This window comes from Vollenhovia emeryi, unplaced genomic scaffold (assembly GCF_000949405.1).
Source record: "Vollenhovia emeryi isolate VEMERY1.0 unplaced genomic scaffold, V.emery_V1.0 DF939642.1, whole genome shotgun sequence".
Taxonomy (NCBI): Eukaryota; Metazoa; Arthropoda; class Insecta; order Hymenoptera; family Formicidae; genus Vollenhovia; species Vollenhovia emeryi.
Genome location: NW_011966724.1, coordinates 1 through 23373, shown reverse-complemented (window position 1 = coordinate 23373; position 23373 = coordinate 1). Strand labels below are relative to the sequence as shown.

Below are 23373 nucleotides of genomic sequence, written 5' to 3'. Positions count from 1 at the left end.
TTAATTTTTTCTAATTACAAATTTGCACATTGCTTCCATTGTTATGGCTTCCTTGTTTTATTTACCACATGACTGGATTTTCACATGTGTGCAATCCATGCAACCAACGACACGAATAAATTTCGCTATGTCATAAAATTCTCTTTGATTTTTATTTATTTCTTCTCGAGAAGTAGGAAGTTTTATGAACTCATGGCTTAATGCAGCAATGGCAGGAGAGACTCTATGAACAATTCGTTGAGCACTTGTTTCACTAAGTCCAGAGAAATCGCCAATAGTTATCAAAAAAGATTCAGTTGCGTAGAATCTCAAGGCAACCATCAATTGAATTATAGGCGGAATAGCATTGTTACTGTTTTGAAATGTAAAGAGCATCAAATTGAAATATTAATATAAACATTTATGAAAGACATATTACCGTTTTACATATAATTGGACACATTAAATGTTTTATTCACAATAAGACGTTCAGATATATGTATAGATAAGTAAATATACTTACAAATTAGTGTTATGCTCTATTTGATGTGCAATTCTTTCTAATAGCATAATAAAATTATTTTTTGAAACGCGAAATCTTCTTTTGAAGTCAATATCATCGAAAATATCAAAATAATTAATACGTTACATTATACGTCGTGGTCGGCGATTTCTTTGCAGATTGAAATCATTGTATTCATCATAAAGTACATAATTTATGATTTCATCCATGGTAATAATGTTCTCAGGAAATATTTCGCTGATTATAATTTATCTGTAATTTTGTGTATTGCATTGATCACAATGATAGATTATAAAGATACCTGTTACGATTTCTAGTACTACTAAGTATATATTAAAATTTTACTTTTCACATATATTTATTAAGAGGACAAACAATTTAACTTATCGAAAAGAAAGGAGAGATTTCGCTTGAGACGCTTTTATTTTCTTCTTATAAAATATGTTCAACAAAAGAATTTTCTTTTTATCTTTGATTAGCATATGTACATGTATATCGTCAGAATAAAATGGATTATATAGTAAACATTTATATTTTTTTCTAAATCATAATATTTTCCTCGTTGTATGTTCTTCATTTTATTTGAAATATTTGTAATATTATATATTAATAATTTTGTTAATATTATACATGAGATAATCTTTCCACATTCACTTCTTCTTCTTCTCTGGTTATTGGCTCCCGGCTCACAGACACTGAGCCGACACGGCCACGTCGAACCAAACCTAATGGTATTACTTGGAATGTAGTGAATTGAACGATGCAATGGCCCCAATACTCTAGTACCTCGGACCGTTAAGAACACAGCGGTAAAGGCGAATGTACAGCGGTCGACGACGACGAGGAAATCCAGTGCGAGTGATTCCAAGATAAAAAGGCCGACTACAGATCAGTCGCGTAACGAACAGAGCTCCGACGAAGAGGACGGGACGATAGATTTCTTCGGGCTAGCTTCGAACGAGGATACACCGGGTAGCTCCGCGGCGGAATTGTTGGACTCGGAATTGTCCGCGGATCTTATACACAATGGTAACCAGGCCACACGCGTGATGATGCAATCCCGCAGGATCAAAAATTTATCTTCCGTCGGAAGACGTGTGAACCGTTCGACGGCCTAGACGGAACTTTTACCACATTCACGGCGACTTTAACCTGCAAGCACCGGTTAACCTAAAATGTCCTTGCACTTTTGCACTTATTTAGTAGTATTACCAATCCACATATTCTCTCCGATATCAGCTTCGGTTGCAATCCTGCATGTTACTAGACCAGTTGGGTTAACCGGAGATTGGTGAAAGTGGCCCTAATAAAAGTCCCGATTTTCTGAAACTGATGTCCCGAAATTAAATGTTTAAGAGTTGGTCACCCTACCTACGACATTCACTGGAACATAAAAATCGGTTGCCATTTGCAAAAATGGCCGCCATGTAGAAATCTCGAAAGTGGCGCCACCTACAATTAAACTGACATGGCCAACTTCTGCCTCCCTTGGAACCATAAAACTATTGTTGAAAACATTTTTCCTATCTCTTTTATTTTAAGAGATATTTAGCTGCATCACTTAAAATGATACACCCTGTATATATTGGTACCACACAGGTATTATATAAGAACAATAAAATTACATAAAATAAACGATGCTGAAAAGTAACATAAAATAAGATGGAAGAATATAAACATAATGGCAAGACTCAATACAACATACCTCACAAAAATAAAAATACTTTATATTACAATATTTATATCTCAAAGTAATAAATACATATAAAAATATATATAAACGATACAAAATAAATGATATCATTTAGAAGTTATCCTAACTTGTAAGTTGAAAGTTCCTCTGGAGAGAACGAATAAAATCCTTTGGAGTCGATACTAGGAGAAGATAATTTACGTGCAATATTAACAGACTGAACTACACAAATATCATCTCGCTTTGGAAAATAAAATAAATATTTTTCTCTCTTTTTCATAAATTTAATCTTATATTCACTCTCCTTTGAGGAAATTACAACTCCTATGTAATAAACGACAGACTTTTTGGTTTCAAAAGGAACTAGTACATAATCATTTGGGTTAGCTGTTGGCTCAGTCTCGACAAAAGATTTGATATATTTTAAAACAGTCTCGTGGAGTTTTAATTTGTTCTCTATGAATCCGTTGGTAATAGTACATACATAATTTCTCAAACTTATGTATCCATGGCTCTCTATTAATACAGGCTTAACATTTCCTTCGGTATCGTAACTGTACCATGAACACAACACTCCTACTTCACAATTTGATTTATAATTGACAATTGCACATTCCTTGGAAAATTCTCTGAATTTTCCACTCTCTCTCACTCTTTCTCTTTTATCTTGAAGGTAGGAAGAACTTAAAATTAAACCTAAAAGTATTACATTGTTTTCGGTCTGTCGAAAAAGGCACCACTCCCCGATAGTTATATCATCACAAGTTCTACAAGATGGTGTTAATAGATTCAATTTTAAAGTAGATTTTGGTTTAGAAGAATATTCCTTTTCCATTACACGTTGTAAACGATCACTACTAAGGCGATCACAACTTCTATTAAGAAGCCAACAGATGGACGATTTTCTAACAACAATTTCTTTACCATGCGTGTCTGTAACAATGGTAAATGGACTTGTTTTTTGTTAGTGAAGTGCGTAAAACCGAGCCCAAATACCGAGACGGACCAAGACAAACTGGAACGCGCAATCGGTTGGCTGTTCCTCGCATGTGATGACCATGTAAAGCACCATTTCGGAAAGGAGGACACGCCGTTAATGATTTGGACGACATTGCACAAAACGTTTGTGGAAACCGGACAGGACTTAAAGTTGAATGCAGTTATCGCGCTAACAACAACGAACCTCGACGATTGCTCGTCGATTGACGATTACATCGGGCGGATGATGGACGCATGGAGACGATGCACCGAGGCAAAGGTCATTTTCGACGACGGCACGGTTGCGTTGTTCATGGTCGCGCATTTGGGCCCGCGATTTGAGTCGTTCAAACAGAGTCTCGCCGGCAGTGGGCAGGATATAACGATCGACAACGTGAAGAAGGGCCTGTTGGGATTGGCGCCAACGGGTAGCAACTCAGAATCGGCGCTATACAGTAGAATGCGTCGGAGTGGATAAAAAAACGGTAAAAATGGCGGCCGGAACAAACCGCCACGCGACGTGAACAAAATCAAGTGCTATGGCTGCGGCCAGTTGGGGCACTTTCAGAGTTAACGTCCGAAGTCGAAGAAATCAACATCAAAAGACAACGGAAATTCATCGAGCTGTGACTGCAACAACAAGCCGAGTGACGCGAAGTTCGCGCATGGTTTTTCTATCGTTCACGGCGCTCGAAATAGCGATGATTGTTTCGTCGACAGTGGCGCGTCTCGACACATGACGTCGCGACGAGACATCTTGACTGGTTTTCAACCAATAAGCAATTGTCCAGGCGTTTCATTGGCGGACGACAACAAGCTAGAAGCTATTGGTTGCGGAACGGCACACATTATCGTGGATGGCGTCGACATCGTCGTTCACAATGTTTTGTACGTGCCGGGCTTGAAGGCGAATTTGTTGTCGGTGGAGGCGATCATGGCATCGGGAAATCGAATTGTTTTCGATGACGGAGTGATGAATATTTTCAGTCGTCGGACCGGCGAGCTGATCATCGCGGCGAGACCATCAAACGGGACATTCAAGATTGACGCGAACCACATCAAGTGCATGCTGGCCAAAGACGGCAAAATCGTCGATTGGCATCGGAAAATGGGTCACATGAGTTACGGTGGCCTGGAATCGATGCGCAAGGCAGACAGCAGCATCAAGTTGGATGGTGTGAAGGAGTCGATCGACGGCTGTGTTAGTTGTGCAGAAGGAAAGCAACCTCGCTCGGCGTTCCGGAAGAAGGAAGTCACAATCAAGACGAAAGGCATTTTGGATTTGATCCACATGGACGTTTGCGGTCCCATGAGCGCATCACTTGGAGGAGCGAGATATTTCCTTGTAATCGTGGATGATTTCTCACGAAAGGTTTTCGTTACATTTTTGCAGGAAAAATCGACTGTCGTCACTGCGTTCCGGAGCTTCAAGGCTTTGGTTGAGAACCAAACTGGACGAAAAATCAAGCGATTGCGATCCGACAACGGGACGGAGTTCGTGAACGAGGAGATGAAGAGCATTTGTGCCGAGTCAGGCATAATCCACGAAACAACGGTTCCTTATACGCCACAACAGAACGGCGTTTCGGAACGGATGAACCGGACACTAGTGGAACGTGCGCGCTGCATCTTATCGGACGGTGATCTCGGCAAGGAGCTTTGGGCCGAAGCGGTTCATCATGCAGCATTCCTGATCAACCGGTCAGTGAATCGTTCCGTGGGAAGTTCTACACCGGAGGAGATTTGGTCAGGCGTGAAGCCCGACTTGTCATCATTGAAGATTTTCGGGAACCCAGCTATGGTTCACGTACCGAAGGTCAAACGGAAGAAATGGGACTCAAAGGCGACTGAGATGCAATTTGTTGGGTACGCTGATACTCAAAAGACTTTGCGTTTCTACGATCCAGCGACAAGGAAAATCATCATCAGCCGAGATGCGACCTTCTTGATCCCGAAGGCCGCGAAGTTCGGTTCTTCATTTGTTCGTGACAACAGCGATGATGATGAGCCCATCAGTTCAGTTGGGGACCACGAAAGAACTTCAGGCAGAAGAAAAATTTGGCGGAGGAAAGTCCCTCGATAGCCGCTAGTCGACGCGACAGAACAGATTCAGCCGATTCAATCGAGAGCCAGGGTCGAGAAACCTCCAACGGGAATGTACCATTCAGCGATTCCAGTGAAGGCGAGTTCGAGGATGCGTACAACGATACCGATTACGAGCCACCAACGAGTGTCATAGCACCCGCTAATAACGAATTGCGACGCTCCACCCGTACCCCACGCCCGGTGGTCCGAGATGGCTTCATTTCGTATTTCGCCCGTGACTGTGAGGCGGAAGATCCATTGACTCGTGAGGAGGCCTTGAAAGCACACGATGGTCGTCAGTGGATGGAGGCAATGAAGCAAGAATTGGAGTCATTCGCAGCGAATGACACTTGGAGGTTGGTGGACCTACCTCAAGGAAGAAAGCCCGTGAAGACAAAGTGGGTTTTCAAGCGGAAGCGTGCCGAGGACGGTTCTGTTGTGCGTCACAATGCTCGCCTGGTGGCGAAAGGGTGCTCACAACAATTCGGCATCGATTACAGCGAAACGTTTTCTCCTGTCGTCCGATACAGTTCGATCCGCATTTTGATCGCACTAGCCGCACAACGTCGGATGGGAATCGACCAGATGGACGCCGTGACGGCGTACTTGCAAGGCAAATTGGACGAGGATATTTACACTCTGCAGCCCGAAGGCTTCGAGGACGGTTCGGGCAGAGTCTGCAAGCTACAGAGGGCCATGTACGGTCTGAAGCAGAGCGGACGACAATGGAATCGGTGCTTGGACGCCGCCTTAAGGACATTCGACCTCATACGATCAGATGAAGACCCGTGCGTCTACTATAATAGAGACAGCAGCCTGATTGTTGCCATCTACGTCGACGATTTCCTGGTGTTTTGGAAGGACGCATCGGTTCGAGATCGACTCAAGCTGAAACTGTCAAAAGCATTCTACATGAAGGATCTCGGAAGGGCTCGAACATGTGTTGGAATGACAATCGAATACGAAGCGGATGCCATCAGCATTCATCAGAGTGCTTATGCAATTGAGGTACTCAAGCGATTCGGGATGGAAAACTGTAGGCCGGCTACTTCTCCGTGTGATGTGGCACAAAAGTTGGTGAGCGGATCGGACGGGTCCATGGCCGATGTGCCATATCGCGATGCTGTGGGCAGTTTATTGTTCTTGGTCCAAGGAACGAGACCGGATCTGGCCTTTGCTGTAAGCAACGTGAGTAGGTTCAACGAGGAGCACATGGAGGTCCATTGGACCGCCGTGAAACGTATCATGCGATACGTGAAAGGCACTGTTGGTCATCGTTTAACTTATCGATGCGATGCAACGGAGCCTATTCACGGATATGTTGATGCTGACTGGGGAAACAACGAAGACGATCGTCGCTCTTATTCCGGATACGTATTCCTGTTGTCCGGAGCAGCGGTGACTTGGTCATGCAAGAGACAAACAACAGTCGCTGCATCAAGTACTGAAGCCGAATACGTCGCGATGTCGTTTGCAGCAAAGGAGGCTGTTTGGCTAATACGTGTGATTCGCCAATTCGGTGAATTGAAGAATGTCACCATCAAGTGCGACAATCAGAGCGCTATGGTTGTCGCCAGCCATGAAGCATACAGCGCCCGTACGAAACACATCGACATTTCGTACCATTTTTATCGCCAACTTGTCGCAAGCGGACTTCATCCTGAAGTATGTACCATCCTGAAGTATGTACCATCGGCCAGCAATATGGCCGATATGTTGACGAAGCCAGTCGGCAAAGGCGAGGTTGAATCCGGGACTGGCGGACTTGGATTATTGAGTGTGCCAACGGTGAGCCAATAGAGTGGTAATGAACGACATGAATTTTTTTTGGACCTTAAGCCACATTCTTACAATATTGTTTCACCAAAGAATTGAATTAAGCTTTTTATTCACCGATTGGCACAAGTTGGGGTGTTGAAAGTGAGAGCACTGTGAACCGGACCTAATGAATAGTAGTTCGTTCCTCCGCCGCCGCCCGCCCTCTACATGTTTTAGTTCTATATAACGGACACTGTCTCTCGAATGAACGTGCATGAAGCACACAGAAAGTTATTTGCTCAAAGTGTTTATTCCATTATTCCTTCCTCGACTGGAATTTCCACTCATATATCAAGATAATTTAACATCATTTTAATTTAGGTTTTAATCATTACTTTGTTACACGGAGAAAACACTAATGATATCACTTAGCCAATTATTGCACATGTGAGGTTATTTTTCGCTATGTATAAAAAAGGGTTGTAGAAACCATACCCAGCGAGAAATGACTCGTCGATCAAAACGATGTCGAATAGACTTTCAATACCGTCAAATTCTTGGTCAAATTAATGTCGCATCGACGTCAACTTGACAATGTCGATGTCGATTCGACATTGTTTCAACAAATTATTTCTCACTGGGTAATACTCTCAAAGTCAAGCTCAGAGTGATACACTGGCCTCTTGCTGACCTATGCTGCCCATCCATAAGCATTGGAATAAAACTCTTACTGTTAGTGCTGCATAACGCAACAAAATCCTAAGGATTTCTCAACTATAGTATTTGTTCTGCACATCGGAGAGATAGTCAATATTCTTAATTACTGTTGAAGTAACTCATACAATGAGATACATACATTGAGAATGTACCAACTAAAAATTGCATATCACAAGAACTGCGGCTGTGAGAAGTATATTGGCAGGTGACAACAGCAATTTTTAATGCAATATCTTGAATTTACATAACTTTGTTTTATAATCATAGAGAGTATAGATGTGTAGCAACCATAGCAGACAAGCAGTTTTCTCCGTGTACTTACATAAAAATTAGATAAATATTTGTATTAAAATTATATACTTACTTTATTTTGTTTTCTCAGCCATACCATTATTAAGGCATAAAGACTGTCATGCTCAATGTTCAAATTGATGTCAACGGGAATGTCTGGATTTGATCCATGCTGCAAAGAACTCGGCGAGAAATCTTCATTTTGAGAATCACTTGCCGTTGGACTTGAATAGACTTTTCGTTTCTTATTCGTAGTGGAGTTCGTGCTTGTTAATTTTCGGGGTTGATTATTGAATTTTCCAGGTCTTAATTCAGGCGTGAAATACATTTTATCCGTAGAGAGCTTGTTAGCAACGAATTTCTGTATTTCACTGAGTAGTACCCTATGTCCAGTTGAAATACGGAACTCGCTAGGACAGATATGATATTTGTCGAAATAGTCAGTATGTTTTTCGCCCTCTTTTATAAACTTGAGCATTTCTGTTCTACCAAAGAGTTCCAGTTCTTTAATATTATCTATCGTCATTCTATGTATGGCGATGGTTGTGTCATATCCTTCAAGACGCATGATATTTTTTAAGTATACGGGAACTTTCAACCCTATTCCCGTTTCTATAATGTGCCACATTGTAGCCGTAGTAATTTGATCTTCTTCTTGAATTTCGGTCTGTGTCCCAACATTAACGTAAATGAGATCTTGCTTGCCGCCTTCTTCTCGGTCACTTTTCTCGCCATCCATCATACTTCGATTAGAAAACACAAGAAAACAAGTTTTAAACAGGAATGTTTAAAAATCCTTTTAAAAGATTATGCAAGTAGTACACTTATACCTATTATAAAAAAATTATCTTACCGAAAAGTGTCTAGTACTTTACGCACTGACCTTGCTATTCAAAATAGGTATGCCAGTTGTGCTTGCAGTTGTGGATCTTAAACTCTGATCTATATAGAACTAGAACAGAGAGAGTGACTGTGAGAGTGAGAGTGAGAGTAAAGCTGGTCAGAAAACGATCCGTAAACGCTGAAGACTGGCTTAGTCATAGACGTAGGGCAAGGCAGAGAGAAACGTAAGTCGTGAAAGGCTATTGTATACGACTTACGCTTCTCTCTGCTTTGCCCTACGCGCATATATACGACTTACGTTTCTCTCTGCTTTGCCCTACGTCTACGACTGAGACAGTCTTAGAGCCAATTTCACAAACGTCGGTTAACTGTTAACCAGAGTTCAGTCAACTCCCTATCTTTTTCTACCTTGTTCTCTGAGAAGAGACAGAGGATTGGTTAACCTTCGGTTAGCAGTTAACCGACGTTTATGAAATTGGCCCTTAAGCGTTTACGGATTGTTCTCTGCCATCAGCCTAAGAGTGAGTGCGTGCGTGCGTGCGTGCGTGCGTGCGAGAGAGAATCATACATTAACCTGTACAGGCGGGTATCTTACGTGTATCGATACCACTGAAATCACGAGACACGGTAGTGTCTCTCGCCAAGTATGAGTCACTAGAACCACGCGCGCGAGACCGACCGTGTACGTTTACGCGAGTACGCGAGTTGACAGGTCCTCAGATTTTATATACTAACTGGAAGAACGCGCGCTAGAACCGAGTCGTGCGTACCTTTCCGTCCCCTCTCTCGACCACCCTATAAACCAGACAATGACAGACGCCACTCGACGATGCTCTCTCTCTGCCCGCACGAATCGCTTGTTCTGCAGCCGCAAGAGGATTTTTCCCGATCATAGGGTCGTGGCGCAGCGGCGCAAGCGAAATAAACTAATTTTATATCCAACGCCTGCGCCTGAGCTCTTGCGCCGTGCCTTACGCCTTGTAGACGAGGCTTAACACTTTGAGACTAATATAACCTTTATACTTGTTACTTAACTGAAACAAAGAATAATCGAGAGCGAGCGTTAATCGATAGGTTGAATCGACACGACCGAGCTAGAGATGTTTTAGATTTCATGGTGATTATACATGATTTTCAATGATAACACGGAAATTCAAAATAATTTCTGCTGACTATACTATATATGATTTCATTATGATTTCTGGTGATTTCCATAATTTCATTGTGATTTCTGGTGATTTCCATGATTTCATTTGACTTCATGATTACATCTGATTGCAAAATGATTACATGGGGATTTCATAAGGATTTCATAATGATTTCGGGGACACAGGATTGCATCAAGTGGTTACCCTCTTGACTCGCAGGACCGACCGGCGCGTGTCCCTTCCCGAAGGCGAGTCAGGCGAGTGTCGCGAGTCCTGCGTCGACACGTCGACGATCGTCAAAACAATTGCGGCTCACTCTTACTGCGCGTGATTGTCTAAAAACATTCGCGGCAACGCCGCGCATTAAGGCCCGTATTCACATAGTCCATTCTTATTTCAGGATCGTTTTCAATAATATATTAATATGCTAATACGGCTTTGCAATACGGCGATTCTTTACATTGTAACGTACGTGTAAATCAGCATAAAACTTTCAAATTAAAACTTTTAAATCTAAAATAAATGAGAAGAAAAATTATTGAACTCTTACAGTGCAATGGGCATACCAATGATATTGATTAATAATCAAGTTTCTCCGTGGGAGACATCGCGATCGTCTATCGTATTACAACCCGAGCGAAGCAGATACCATGGTAGCAGGGATAACTGTTGCCAGGGTGGTGTTTCGAACAGAGAACACCTTCCTCCTCCACTTAAAATATCGTGGGGGGATTCAACTATAAATATAAGGAGAATCTTCGGGACGGAGCTGTTCAGCAGAGTCTTTAGACCTCAGTTCAGTTCAGAGTTTAGAGTCAGACAATTTTAGATTAACAGACCTAAGACTTAGTTGTTTTAACTGTTGATTCGAATTTATTCCGATTCAAGGAATTGATAATTCTAAAATAAAGTAAGCTTTAGTATTAATTAACAACAATTCATTTCAACGAAATCCTCCATTTCATCTGATCGCTGCCTAATTGTGTGGCGAATAGATTTCCTAAGTCAATTTGATCGCTGCCTATAGAGTGGCGGACAAGGCATCAATCTCCTACCTTTATCCTTATGACAAGAAAGAAAGGCGGAAAACGCGTACAACTCAAGAGAATTAAATACCAAATTAAGGAAGCCTTATCTTCTAACCAAGATCCAATTTCCCGATTTAAAAAACTGCATAAATTACTATCTGAGATAGAAAACTGTTAAGATCGGTTTCAGGATCGGATGTGCGGTACGGATTGTGATAGTAAGGCGAGAGTAAGTAGAAGATCTGGTCTCTTTATTTGAGTACAAGGTAGTAGGTTATAGGAATCGTGTGTTTAGCCTCTAGCTGTAGGCTGACGACTGGCCCACCGCTCGCGCAGGCGCCGCACCTTGAGAGTGGCGCGTCCGTCAGCACGGCAGGGCAGCGCGTGTACGTACGCGGGCCCCAACATCTCCCTCCTTTGGAAATCACAGCTCGGAGTACGATTTGATTCTCGGGTCCAAAGCCAGTCTCTTTGGTGGAGCCCGCATGCGGGTGGATCGTCTTGGAGTTGTGACGACTGAAGCTTCTTCGTGGGCCCTGTTGTTCGGATCCTGGGTCCTGGGAGGCGTTGGTGGTCCTTCAGTGATCGGAGCCATAGGTTCTGGAGCAGGTTCTGGATCAGGTTCTGGAGCAGGGTCTGGATTTGGATTTGAGATAAGGTCGGCGTTCATCTCAGTGTCTTCTGCCTGACCTGGTGAACGGTCGATGGTTCCGCCTTTCCAGATGTGGTTGATGTGTCTTTCGACGGTTTTGCCATTATCCAGGCGTACACCGCAGCGAACCTCAGATATGAGTTCAAGGATGCTGCCTAGCTCACGCTTTCCGTTTCGAGTGTGTACCACGACGCGATCTCCAACTGCAAGCTGCCGCTGACGGGCGCCGTGATGTTTGGCAAACTGATTTTCCATATCTGTGCGTTTTTTAATGAGATCATACGAGACGGTCTCTTCTTCCTCGGTTTTGGGCAACAGTTTGGAGAAGGGTGAGTTCATCTGTCGTCCAAAGAACAGTTCTGCCGGTGACTTTTGGCCTGGTGCTGATGTACATGGCGTATAACGATAACTGTGAAAGGAATTCGTACAGCATTTTCTTCCAGTTCGTCGGGTCCTTGGTTATAGCTCTTTTTATTGTGTCAACCATCCTCTCGACTTGACCATTAGATTGTGGGTGGTTGACCGGAGATAGTAAGTGGGTGATCTGTAAATCCTTGCAAAGATTGGCGAATAATCCTGAAGTGAATTGAGTGCCATGGTCACTAACCAAGACTTCTGGTGGTCCGTATCTGGAAAAGGTTTCATGGCACAGCTCAACTGTGCGATTCGCGGAGATTGTAGGTGTGATGGCCACATCGAGGAACTTGGAATATGCGTCCACGAAGATGAGAAGGTACTGGCCGTCGATTGGACCAGCAAAGTCGATGTGCATGCGTTCCAGTGGTCTCCTGGGAGTAGGCCATGGGCTGAGGGGTACCTGTAACGGTATCCTGCGTGTTAACGCACAAGCGTTGCATTGTTGAACAAGGTGTTCGATATCATTGGACATTTTCGGCCAATAGACATATTCCCTAGCCAGCTGTTTCATTCTCCGGATACCTGGATGAACCTTATGGAGAGCTGCTAAGATTTCTGGTTGCATTGACTTTGGTATGATAACTCTGTCCCCGAGCAGTAGTGTTTCGTCCACCGTGCTAAGGTTGTCGTGGCGTTTTCTATAGTGCTCCACGATTTCCGTTCCAGGGGCGGTCTTCCAGCCACTTGCAATGGCTTTCATGACTGTTACGAGGTCTTTGTCCGCTTTGGTTGCGGTTTTTAGTTTGTCGCGTAGATTTTTCCCGAAAGAGTCGATTGATAGGTTCCTAATCTGTTGGAATTCTAGTTCCACTGTTCGAATAGTAGCTACTTGGATTTCATCAATATTATCTCGGCGAAATTTGTCTATCAGACGCGACAGTGCGTCCGCTTGTCCAAAATCTTCTGTCCGGATGTATTCAATCTGGAAATCGTAGCCTAGGAGTCGTATGGCCCATCTCTTGAGTCGCGCGGCTGTTGTAGGTTTCAAACCCTTAGTGTTTTCAGTCTGGAGAAGCGCGACGAGCGGTTTGTGATCCGTCAACAGTATGAACCTTCGTCCCCACAGGAATTTGTGGAAACGCTCGATAGTAGTGACGAGAGCTAGGGCCTCTTTTTCCAGTTGAGAGTAGCCTCGCTGCGTATCTGTAAGACTTTGCGACATGTGGTACACGGCTCGTTCGTGCCCACTCGAATCTCGCTGCAGTAGAACACCTCCTATTCCTGTAGAACAGGCATCCACTGCGACGAGGATTTTCGACGGGTCGTAGTGTTCTAGAAGAAGTGGACTCAGCATGGTTTTCTTGATCTGTTCCATCGCTAGATCATGCTGGTGATTCCAGATCCAGGGTCGGTTTTTTCGGGTCAGGTCCTCCAAAGGTTGTTTGATCTGGTGTAAATGAGGGATGAATTTCCCGTAGTGATTTACTAGACCAAGTAAGCTTTGCGTTTCAGCGACATTTGTAGGTTTAGGCATGTTTGCTATGGCGCGGGTGGCCTCCGGGTCGGCCGATATGCCTTTTGCGTTTATAATTAAGCCAAGGAATTTGATTTCCTCTAGCGCAAGACTGCATTTCTCGAGTCTTAATTTCCAACCTCTTTCCTCGAGGCGTTGAAAAGTTTTACGTAGGCGTAGATCATGTTCTTGGCGGTTGGAACCTGTGACTATGATGTCATCAATGTAGACGTGTGTTCCTTCTAACCCTGTTAGAGTACTATCCATAGCCTGTTGAAACATGGCGGGTGCTATCTTGATCCCAAATGGTAGCCGTTTGAATCGGAAAAGACCCTTCGGAGTGGTAATGGTTGTAACATCTCGATGATCTTCGGCGATCTCGAGTTGAAAAATGCATCACTAAGGTCGAGCACGCTGAAAAAATGGCTTCCGTTGAGTTTGGCAATAACGTTCTCTACATATGGAAGTGGATGTCGATTGTTGACTAAGGCGCAATTCACACCAGTGGAATAGTCTGCGCATAGACGCATTTTGCCGTTATGCTTCCTTACGATGACGATTGGTGTTGCCCAATTGGAAGATTCCACGCGTTCGATTATCCCTTCTGCTTCTAGTCGTTGTAGTTCTTCTTCGAGAGGTCTTTCCATGGCGTACGGAATTGGTCTGCATGGAGCTTGCACACTTCGTGCGTCCTTAACGAGATCGAATCTGACTTGGTGGTTGCGACATTTCCCCAGTCCGTCGGAGAAAAGGTTAGGGAAGCTTTTGGGTAGCTCGTTTTGATAGGTGTTGAGGGGCGTCCCGACCGATCGATTACCCCCTCCGGAGTCACACGGTTTCGCACGAGAAACGTTGTAAATAGTAGACGCGATAGGTTGCGTGGGAATGCTAGATCGTGTAATTTCTGATACGGTTTCTAGATCCCCGAACGTGTTTAACGGAATGGAACACAAGTCAAGGTTGTCGATTGCGTTTAGACCGAGTAAATTTACACCGACGCGATTGGCTACATGGATGTTTAGTTCTGATTTGCGATCGAGAACTTGTATCTCGCATGTGAATTTACCGATTATTTTGAATTCGCCACCGCCGGCATGTTTGACGGTTTTACTCGCGGCGAGGTTAGGAGATCCGAGTTGCACCCATACGTCCTTGCCGATGATCGTAATGTCTGAGCCTGAGTCGTACTGTAGATACACGATTTTACCGAGCATGCGAGTCGCGACGTACTTTCGACGGCGTTTACCGACCGCGGTTATTGTCTGCGTCACGAGGCTTGCGCTTTCCGCAACGGTGTTCGTGACTTTAGACTCGGATCGGCACACTTTAGCGATATGCCCCTTCTTCGAGCACTTGTGGCATAACGCGTCGCGAACTTCGTTGCTGCGCACTTCGTTGATGCGCACCTCTGCAACCGTTGCACTTCGTCTCGGGTTTCACCGCCGCTGTTGCTGCTGCCGCTGTCGTCGGACGAGCCCGTTTTTTAGCCGTTTTGCCCTTGTATTTAGCGTGAACGGCATTGATAGTTGCTGTCGGCGTGATTGCTGTCGGGTTTTCTAACATTTTTAGACTAGTGGATACGTTCATGTGTGCTTCAAGTTCCGCGACGACGTCCTTGAGCGATGCGTTAGCATTTTTTTCGACTACGCGTAAAGCTATCTTTTTCAGTTCATCGGTTTCACTCGAATAGCAGAATGATTGTAGTAGCAAAAGGATTCTAAGGTTGTCGTCCGTGAGCTTAGCGCGATCAAAATCTGAAGCGTGACGGTTAATACGATCGATGTGTTCTGTGATGGGCACCGATTTATCGTACCGATAGTTTAAGATTTCTATGCGGCGTCGCGTGATGGGCACCTTATCGCGGAAAAGATCCTTTAACGTCTCAATGACTTCGTTCTGCGGCATCGACGTCGGGTTTCGAGGCGCGACGTGATTCACTAACCTGTCGAACTCAGTTTGTCCGATCTTGTCCAGAATAAGACGAGTCTGCATTTCTGGTGGCAGCGACTTTGTCTCCGTGACTACAGTGTATTCATGCCGTTGAAGCCATTTCACGAACGGCTTTGTGTCCTCACCAAGACCGTATGCGTATTTTTCCACGCAGGCACTAAGCTGGTTATAAAGATCGGAATGTGATGTCGTTGGACTTGTTGACGTCTGGTCTTGTTGTCCGTTTCCTTCCGTAGTTGGATCTGCAGCAGCGAATTAATCTCTCTTAATCTCACTTGATTTCCCACACACAGGTTGCTTCGCAGCGCCAGTTGTTAAGATCGGTTTCAGGATCGAATGTGCGGTACGGATCGTGATAGTAAGGCGAGAGTAAGTAGAAGATCTGGTCTCTTTATTTGAGTACAAGGTAGTAGGTTATAGGAATCGTGTGTTTAGCCTCTAGCTGTAGGCTGACGACTGGCCCACCGCTCGCGCAGGCGCCGCACCTTGAGAGTAGCGCGTCCGTCAGCACGGTAGGGCAGCGCGTGTACGTACGCGGGCCCCAACAAAAACAAAGAACAAGTTCAAAAATAACTAAGATCAAATTAATCATTAGATTCACACAATCAAGTCCAAATCCCCGGTAAAGCACTTAAATGTGTTGACCGAAAAACGGACGAAACTTTGACTTTGTCAGATCGTGACAACATCTTAAGACTGCATTTAAGCCTCTCTTAAATATAAGAACGAAATATGAAGACTAACCTAATTTTGTTAGTGAAAGCGAGGCATCGTAACGACTGGCGATAGCTACGTATCGCACTTAGCAAAAATGATTTGTTGCAGTAACTAAGATAATTTCAGCAAAAATCGATTTGTTTTATGAACAAAGTGACGATTGCTCTTACACACGACTTCTTTGCTGCATTAGCAAACTTACTTCTTTAAAACGTTTAATTTTGTCCAGCAAACTATAGATTTGCTGAATCAACTAAATCAGTTTTTCCATGTATGTATACGTTACATTTTGTATTGTATAATATGTTTTACACTTCCGTGTACATGCGGGGCTGCGTTTAGAAACATCACCCAAATGCCCCAGTATATCATTTTATCCTTGTCTGTAAGCAATAAGGATAGAATGATACGCTGGGGTACTTGGGTGGTGTTTCTGAACGCAGCCAAGGGTGTCTGACAAGTAACTAACCAATCGAAAAATGCAAATTGATTGGGTCAAACTGAGAAGATATGCCAGATTAGGCAGGCCAAAGCATTTTATTTCTCAGATCTCTTAGCGACAGTAAATACCGATCGGCTAGCGAGACGTGCAGCGGTGTGTGACATGCTAAAAACAATTGTCATGGCAGCGAGCGGCACCGCGGCGAGGCGCGTGGACAATATGTAGTTCCTCGACGTCGCGCGTGCGAGTACGAGTATCGCCGAAACAATGGGAGCGTTCAGAAAACATAAACAGTTGTGCAAGTGTTGAGTGAGCACTCACTGAGCGATAAGTGATCATGAACAGTGTTATGAACGGTCTTTTTAAGGGTCGCGCGTAATATTTAAAAATATAACCTCTTTATCTTATATAAGTGTTGAAGTGTTTAATCATTAAAATTGATATCATGGATATAAATAATATAATTATATTATTAGATGATGATATTGTAGAGAGAAATAATGTAATAAGATGTGTAATTGAAGAATTTGAAGAACAATTACCAAATAACCTTCATATAGAAGAACGTGGTGTGCGTCAGAAAAATGAAAATTATTATGAACAAATAGTCCCATTATATGACGAACTGTTATTTAAGGAACATTTTAGAATGTCTCGAGCAGCTATAGATGTATGATAATATTATGATGCATTATTATATTATGAAGTATCATAAAGCACAATGTCCAAAATCGAGACATAAGACGTCTTTCCAACTTTGGTCATTATGCTATATGGGAAAATTGCTAGTTAATACAGTATCTTTCAATAATTATGTTAGACTACTATTACAGGAATTAGAAAATATAATTGGTAATGCGATGGGAGGAAACCAGGACCACCCAGTAAAATTAAGAAAAAGAATCTTATTTTCCATATGGATATTGGCAAAACAGGAGAGCTACCTCGCAGTTGGAGATAGATTTGGTTTTGCCAAAAGTACAGGTCATGGAATACTAAAAGAAATTGTGACTGTATTAACTCAACTAATGCCTATTTACAGGGCCGGCGAAACGTCTTCAATCCGAGTGGGTAGTGCAGCGGGGGGAGGGGGGAGGGGAACAGGGCGTTATTATGTTGTTATTATTATATTCGGTTTATTATGTTTTTATGTGTGCAATGCAAAAACCGAAGTTCGCTTAGCATTTCGAGAAATAAATTTGTTCATAAGTATTTCTAAATCGAGCTTATCAACTGCATCTGCGTACGAGTGTAAGATTGCTATGTGATTTAGTCGATCTTGCAACATCGTCGAGCGCAAGTAATTTTTGACCCGTCGTAAAACAGAAAAGCTTCTTTCGTTAGAGCAAGATGACCCTGGAATAGTCATAAGTAATCGAATAAAGCGCAAATATTCTGGAACAAGTCCCATGCACCAATCTCTTTCGCGCATGAATTCCACAACATCTTTCAAACTTTGCGGATTCTTTCCTTTTCGTTTCATAATACTTAAAGCCATATCTTTATCACTTACTAATCTGAATTCATCAAAATCTCCCTTATAAAAGGTGACAATTTTTTTCACGTCCACTGCTTCACCGACGACGAAACGTTCTAAAGTTTTAAAAAACTTGGCTGAGTCAGTATCAAAGCGACTTTTTAAAGAGCACATAATTTGGTCAAATACTTCATAATATATCTTTCGATAATAGTCTTCTGGGGTCTGGAAAACATGACTTTCGACTTTGCTATTGTCTATTCGCTTGGAAATTTTGCGTTTTCGAGGCAAATTTGGTTCTTCAATGTCAAATTCTTTGGAAAGCTTGTCACTATTCAGCCAAATTGATTCAAACTTAGAATCGCGGGAAGCATCCAACGAATAAGTCACAGCTTCTATTTTACGACATGAATCTACTACGCAAAGCTCTGAATTTTGAAGATCTCTGTTAAGAATTTCAATCCGATCATAAATCTCAACCATCATATTCAAAAAAAACAAAAACTTAAATGATTCCATGCGCTCTAAAAATCTTGAAGCTTTGGCAACGATAGTGCTGTCGACTTCTCGATCCTTAATCAACTCTTGAAAAAAGGACATCAACATTTTATAGTTGGCCAAGACAGTTTTCAAAGATTTTATTCGCACTACCCATCTGGAACAATAGATAACAATGATTTGTGAATTAACTTTAGAATGTGATTCAAAATCTTACTTTGTTGGACAGTATGCTACAAGAGCGGGAACATCTTTCTCATTTTCTTCTTTTTCAGCAGCTTGTAAGTTCTGGAATTTGCTGATTCGTTTCGGCGAATCCCGTACGAAGTTTATCATATCTTTCACTTCTCCAATGAATTTTCTTGCTTCAAGCACTTTCTCTATTCCATCTTGAACAACAAGGTTAAGGTTATGAGCATTGCAGTGGACAAAAAGTGCTCGGGGTTCTTCGTCTTGAATCCGTTGTTGCAATCCCGAGATTTTTCCGGAAACATTCGCAGCTCCATCATAGCATTGACCTCTAAGTTTACAGAGCGGTAAATCAAAACGAACAAGCACATCCTTGACGATATCAAATAATGTTTGTGCTTTCGTATTTGCTGTCGAATAGAAACCCATGAAATACTCTGAAGCGATAAGATCTGAAGAGATGGCCCGGAAATAAATAGAAACTTGCTCTGTTCTAGCTATGTCCGCTGTTTCATCCAGAAGTACAGAAAAATATTCGGAATTTTTTATCTCGCATATATTTCCCAACATAATTTCTGTAGCCATCGCTTGTACTATTTCGTCCTGGATGTCGTGGTGTAACCATTTATGACCAGTTCTTTTCAGCCAGGATTCGAGCTCCACAACATCTTCTGCTCTCGCTTTCAAAATTGTCATGAAATTCGAATTTTCGTCATTGCCCGTTCCGCGTATCGCCAGTCCTTGCCTTCCGAGGATTCTTAAAGTACTAAAAATTTTTCTCAAGGCCGTGCGATGATCCATCATTTCCTTTTGTAATGAAGTTGATGAATGCTGCACAACGTTAACTTTGCCACAATTTTTCAAAATTTCTGCGCAATTAATGTGAAGCGAACTCTTCGAATGGTTTTTTATCCTTTCCGCTCCATGTTTCCAATTGCCGAACCCATTGTCCACCCACGTTTCTTTCGATCGTAGATCGTACGAGGTGAAATAAATCACTAATTTCTTATTGCACGCTTCAGTACATATGGTACAAATTATTTGATCAAGTTCGTTTAGACCAAGCCAGGAATTGTTTAGTTTCCAGCGTTGGTACACTTGTGGAACTTCCGAATGTGCGGCACTTTTCTCTAAAAATATATCTGAATTAAAAACTTGATTTGGAAATTAAGATACTTTGTTGATTTAATCATTCTTTCTATATTTTTTACTCACGAGCAACAGAATCAATCACTTTTGAGGTTAGATCCGATGCACTCGCAGATTGCTGTGTTTCTGCTTGACGCTCTATACTGGAAGAATCATCAGTTTCGTCGTTCGCCCTTTTACCTCGAACCCCTCGGACAACAAACCGCTCCATTCTCGTGTCTCTTTTCTGCACTCGGGCTCACGTCACGCATCAGACCATTTTCCCTCTCTTTTCACGGTCACGAAGTGAGTTCGAGTCGCTGCCGAATAAAGCCGACTAGATACGACTCGATAGATCGATCCGAATCGATGTATTTATGCGCGTATACACGCGCGCGGATATTATAAAAGTAAAAAACGACCATTGGTCTGATTTTTCTTGCTCAAATTTTCGAGTGGGTAATTACCTACCTACAGATATTCCATGTGGGTAGTACTACCCACCGTACCCACCTCTTCCGCCGGCCCTGCCTATTTATATAGCTTGGCCTGATAGAGAAAGGTGCAGAATCTCGTCCACTGTAAGATATGAATTAAAACATACATTAGCAATAATTAAACATTTTATACAGATCTACGTGTTAAATGGAATAAATACAGATTAGATAATGTTTCTTTTACATTTTGTACTAATACAATTGAATACTTTTAGATTTTTGAGGAACGTTCACATGGTTTTCCAGGCATTGTAGGTGCAATTGATGGTTGTCATATATCATGTAAGGCACCTCAACACAATGCCAATGATTTTTATAATAGAAAAAGTTCTCACATTCTATTATCTTACAAGGTAATTATTTAATATATTTGTCACTTTTTATTGTTAATTTTCTAAATATTATATAATACATTATAAACATTATTTTCATTATTGTTAGGTATATGTGATCATAATGCATGTTTTATTAGCATATACATTGGGTTACCAGGACGTATGCACGATGCTGCAGTATTTAGATATAGTGATGTATATAGACAATTAACAAATGCAGCAGACCCACTGTTGCCATCGCAATTACATATAATTGGGGATGCAGCATATCCTTTATTACAAAATCTAATGACACCATTTAGAGACACTGGACATTTAACGAGAGCTCATGTGACTTATAATAACAAGTTATCATCTGTTCGCAGTATAATAGAAAGAGCATTTGGTCTCTTAAAAGGAAAATTTAGAAGACTTTATTATTTAGACATAGCTGATTTCGAACTTGGAAATAAAATGATTGGTGCTGCATGCGTATTGCATATAAATTTTATGATTAACAAAGGAGAAATCAACTTTGAAAAAGATAGAGACATAAATAGAGACGATTTATTACTAATAAATCACTTCGGCAACCCTGATGAAGAAAATAATATTAATGTTTCTGCAATAGAAAAAAGAAACAGTATAATGTACTTAATTAGATAAAATAAAACAAATTTTTATTGCATATTTGTATTTTATTCTTAACTGCAGCTTTAAACATAAGAACATAAAAATTTAAAAACTTAGATACATAATAGGAACAATTTTTAATTAATTTTTAATTAAGTATCACTAAAAAATAACTTTGTTTTTTTAAAATAAGAACTGAAAACTTAAATAAACTTTACCATTTTAAAACTTAAATAACTTTGCCATTTTCAAAATAACTTAAAGTATATATAAAAATAATCTTGTACAAAGAACGAATTTGAAAGAGAAATATTTCTAATATATATGTGTATATGTATATATAAAGAAATGTTATTCTTGTCGGTGATGTTGCGAAGAAAGTAATTGTTTTATCAAATCATTGCGTTCCTGTTGAATTTTATTACTTTCATCGAGAGACTCTCTTAAGCGAGTTATTGCTTCTATCCTTTTTTCTTCTACTTCTAATTGCTTCTTTCTCTGGTTGTATAAAGATATATTTTTCTTTTTTGTTAATGCAGAAGTTGAACTATTTTCACATGTGTTTGGTGAGTGTGGAATTGATGATGCAGATGATGACGGACTTAGACAGTTTTCGGTTGATATCATGTTCTGCAAATTACTGATGTCAGATAATGGCGTAATCAATGGATTTGTAATATGGCTTGTGTTTAATATGGAATCATTGTTATGATTTCCATTTGCTACAGATCCTATTAATGATTGGCATGATATTTCCAATGTCTCTGGGATTACAGCTGATTCTAATGTATTGCCATGATTAATAGTTCTGTCTTCAGCAAAAATTTCTTCCATTGTATCATAGTATTCCCAAGATATTCGGCCTCGTCCAGTGCTTTTCTTTGCATTGCTGTTCTCCTTAATCGTTTTGTAAGATCGCTTCATATTTCTTAGTTTACGATCTAATATATCTTCGTCAATATTTGTGTACCCATGTTCCTTAAAGATTTGAATAATTTCATATGTTGGCTCAGAGATATCAAACTCAGCTATTCGGAATTTAGGCCTTCTTTATTTCTCACAGAGATCGTCAAATAGTTATACAAGTGTAATGATTTCTCGCGGGTCGCCTCGTCGCTAATCGTCCCTCAGCTAGTGCCTCTCTTTTCGATCTCGATTGACTGTCCTCCTGCCTAGAGTCAGTGTTCTTTATTTCCTTTCGAGGAAGTGCCCTCGGACCAATCCGCAGCCTCACGCATAACAGCCGATCCCCGCTGTTGACGATACAGGTGTTTACGGTTTTAAACTTTCTGGCGGACACCTCTGAAAGTAACGATCATCCTCGCCGCTTGACAAACGATGACGAGTGATATTCTGCCCGTTACATTTTATTTTAAACTTCGAGCATATACATAGAAAATCACCTCGCTATAAGTAATTTGCTAACAGCTCGGCCATTCTGACATTTAGGCCGTCTCGGACTATCGTTATTTGAATCTATTACATTGCCGTCGAAATTCTTACAATCACGAGACACGGTAGTGTCTCGCGCCAAGTATAAGCGACTAAGTATAAGCGACAAGCTAAAACCACGCGCGCGACACCGACCGTGTAGTTTACGCGAGTACGCGAGTACGACGGGCCCTCAGAATTTTGGATCTCAACAACGGCTGATCCGACGAACTTGAGACTGCGCTTAATCGATAGCTTGGGTACGATTTGCATAATAAAAGTGTTTTTACTTTTCTCCTACGTGCCCCATGAGTGGAGATATTGCAATGCAAAGTCCGCGGTTGTGAATTTCGCGTTAAGAAACGTGGTCGTCGTCAACCAAAAAATTCCATTTCATATTTCTGCCGCACGTGGCGCTCGTAAGCGCGGCTGACGTGACTGACGTTACGTTACCGACTTACGAGCGTCCCTAAATAGAGTGAACCTTTGTGCCGATTTATTTAATAATAACGTGTCTCGTGATAACGTGTTT

The 23373-nt window shown here is 41.8% G+C and overlaps 3 protein-coding genes and 1 pseudogene across 3 annotated transcripts; 1 reads left to right on the top strand and 3 right to left on the bottom strand.

The window, feature by feature from the left end:
- Positions 1-11467: 11467 nt before the first annotated feature.
- On the bottom strand, positions 11468-11950 carry LOC105557049. The gene has a single exon (XM_012004181.1). It carries the CDS (start codon positions 11948-11950, stop codon positions 11468-11470), a length of 483 nt encoding a protein of 160 aa, XP_011859571.1.
- A 22-nt stretch (positions 11951-11972) lies between these two features.
- Positions 11973-13847, bottom strand: LOC105557048 (uncharacterized protein K02A2.6-like). The gene has a single exon (XM_012004180.1). The coding sequence runs from the start codon at positions 13845-13847 to the stop codon at positions 11973-11975; it is 1875 nt and encodes a 624-aa protein (XP_011859570.1).
- Positions 13848-14891: 1044 nt separating this feature from the next.
- Positions 14892-16204, bottom strand: LOC105557046. Its single transcript, XM_012004179.1, has 2 exons — positions 16147-16204; positions 14892-15757 (listed from the first exon to the last, which is right to left on the bottom strand). Exons 1-2 carry the CDS (start codon positions 16202-16204, stop codon positions 14892-14894), a joined length of 924 nt encoding a protein of 307 aa, XP_011859569.1.
- A 383-nt stretch (positions 16205-16587) lies between these two features.
- Positions 16588-21443, top strand: LOC105557045 (annotated as a pseudogene).
- Positions 21444-23373: the final 1930 nt, after the last annotated feature.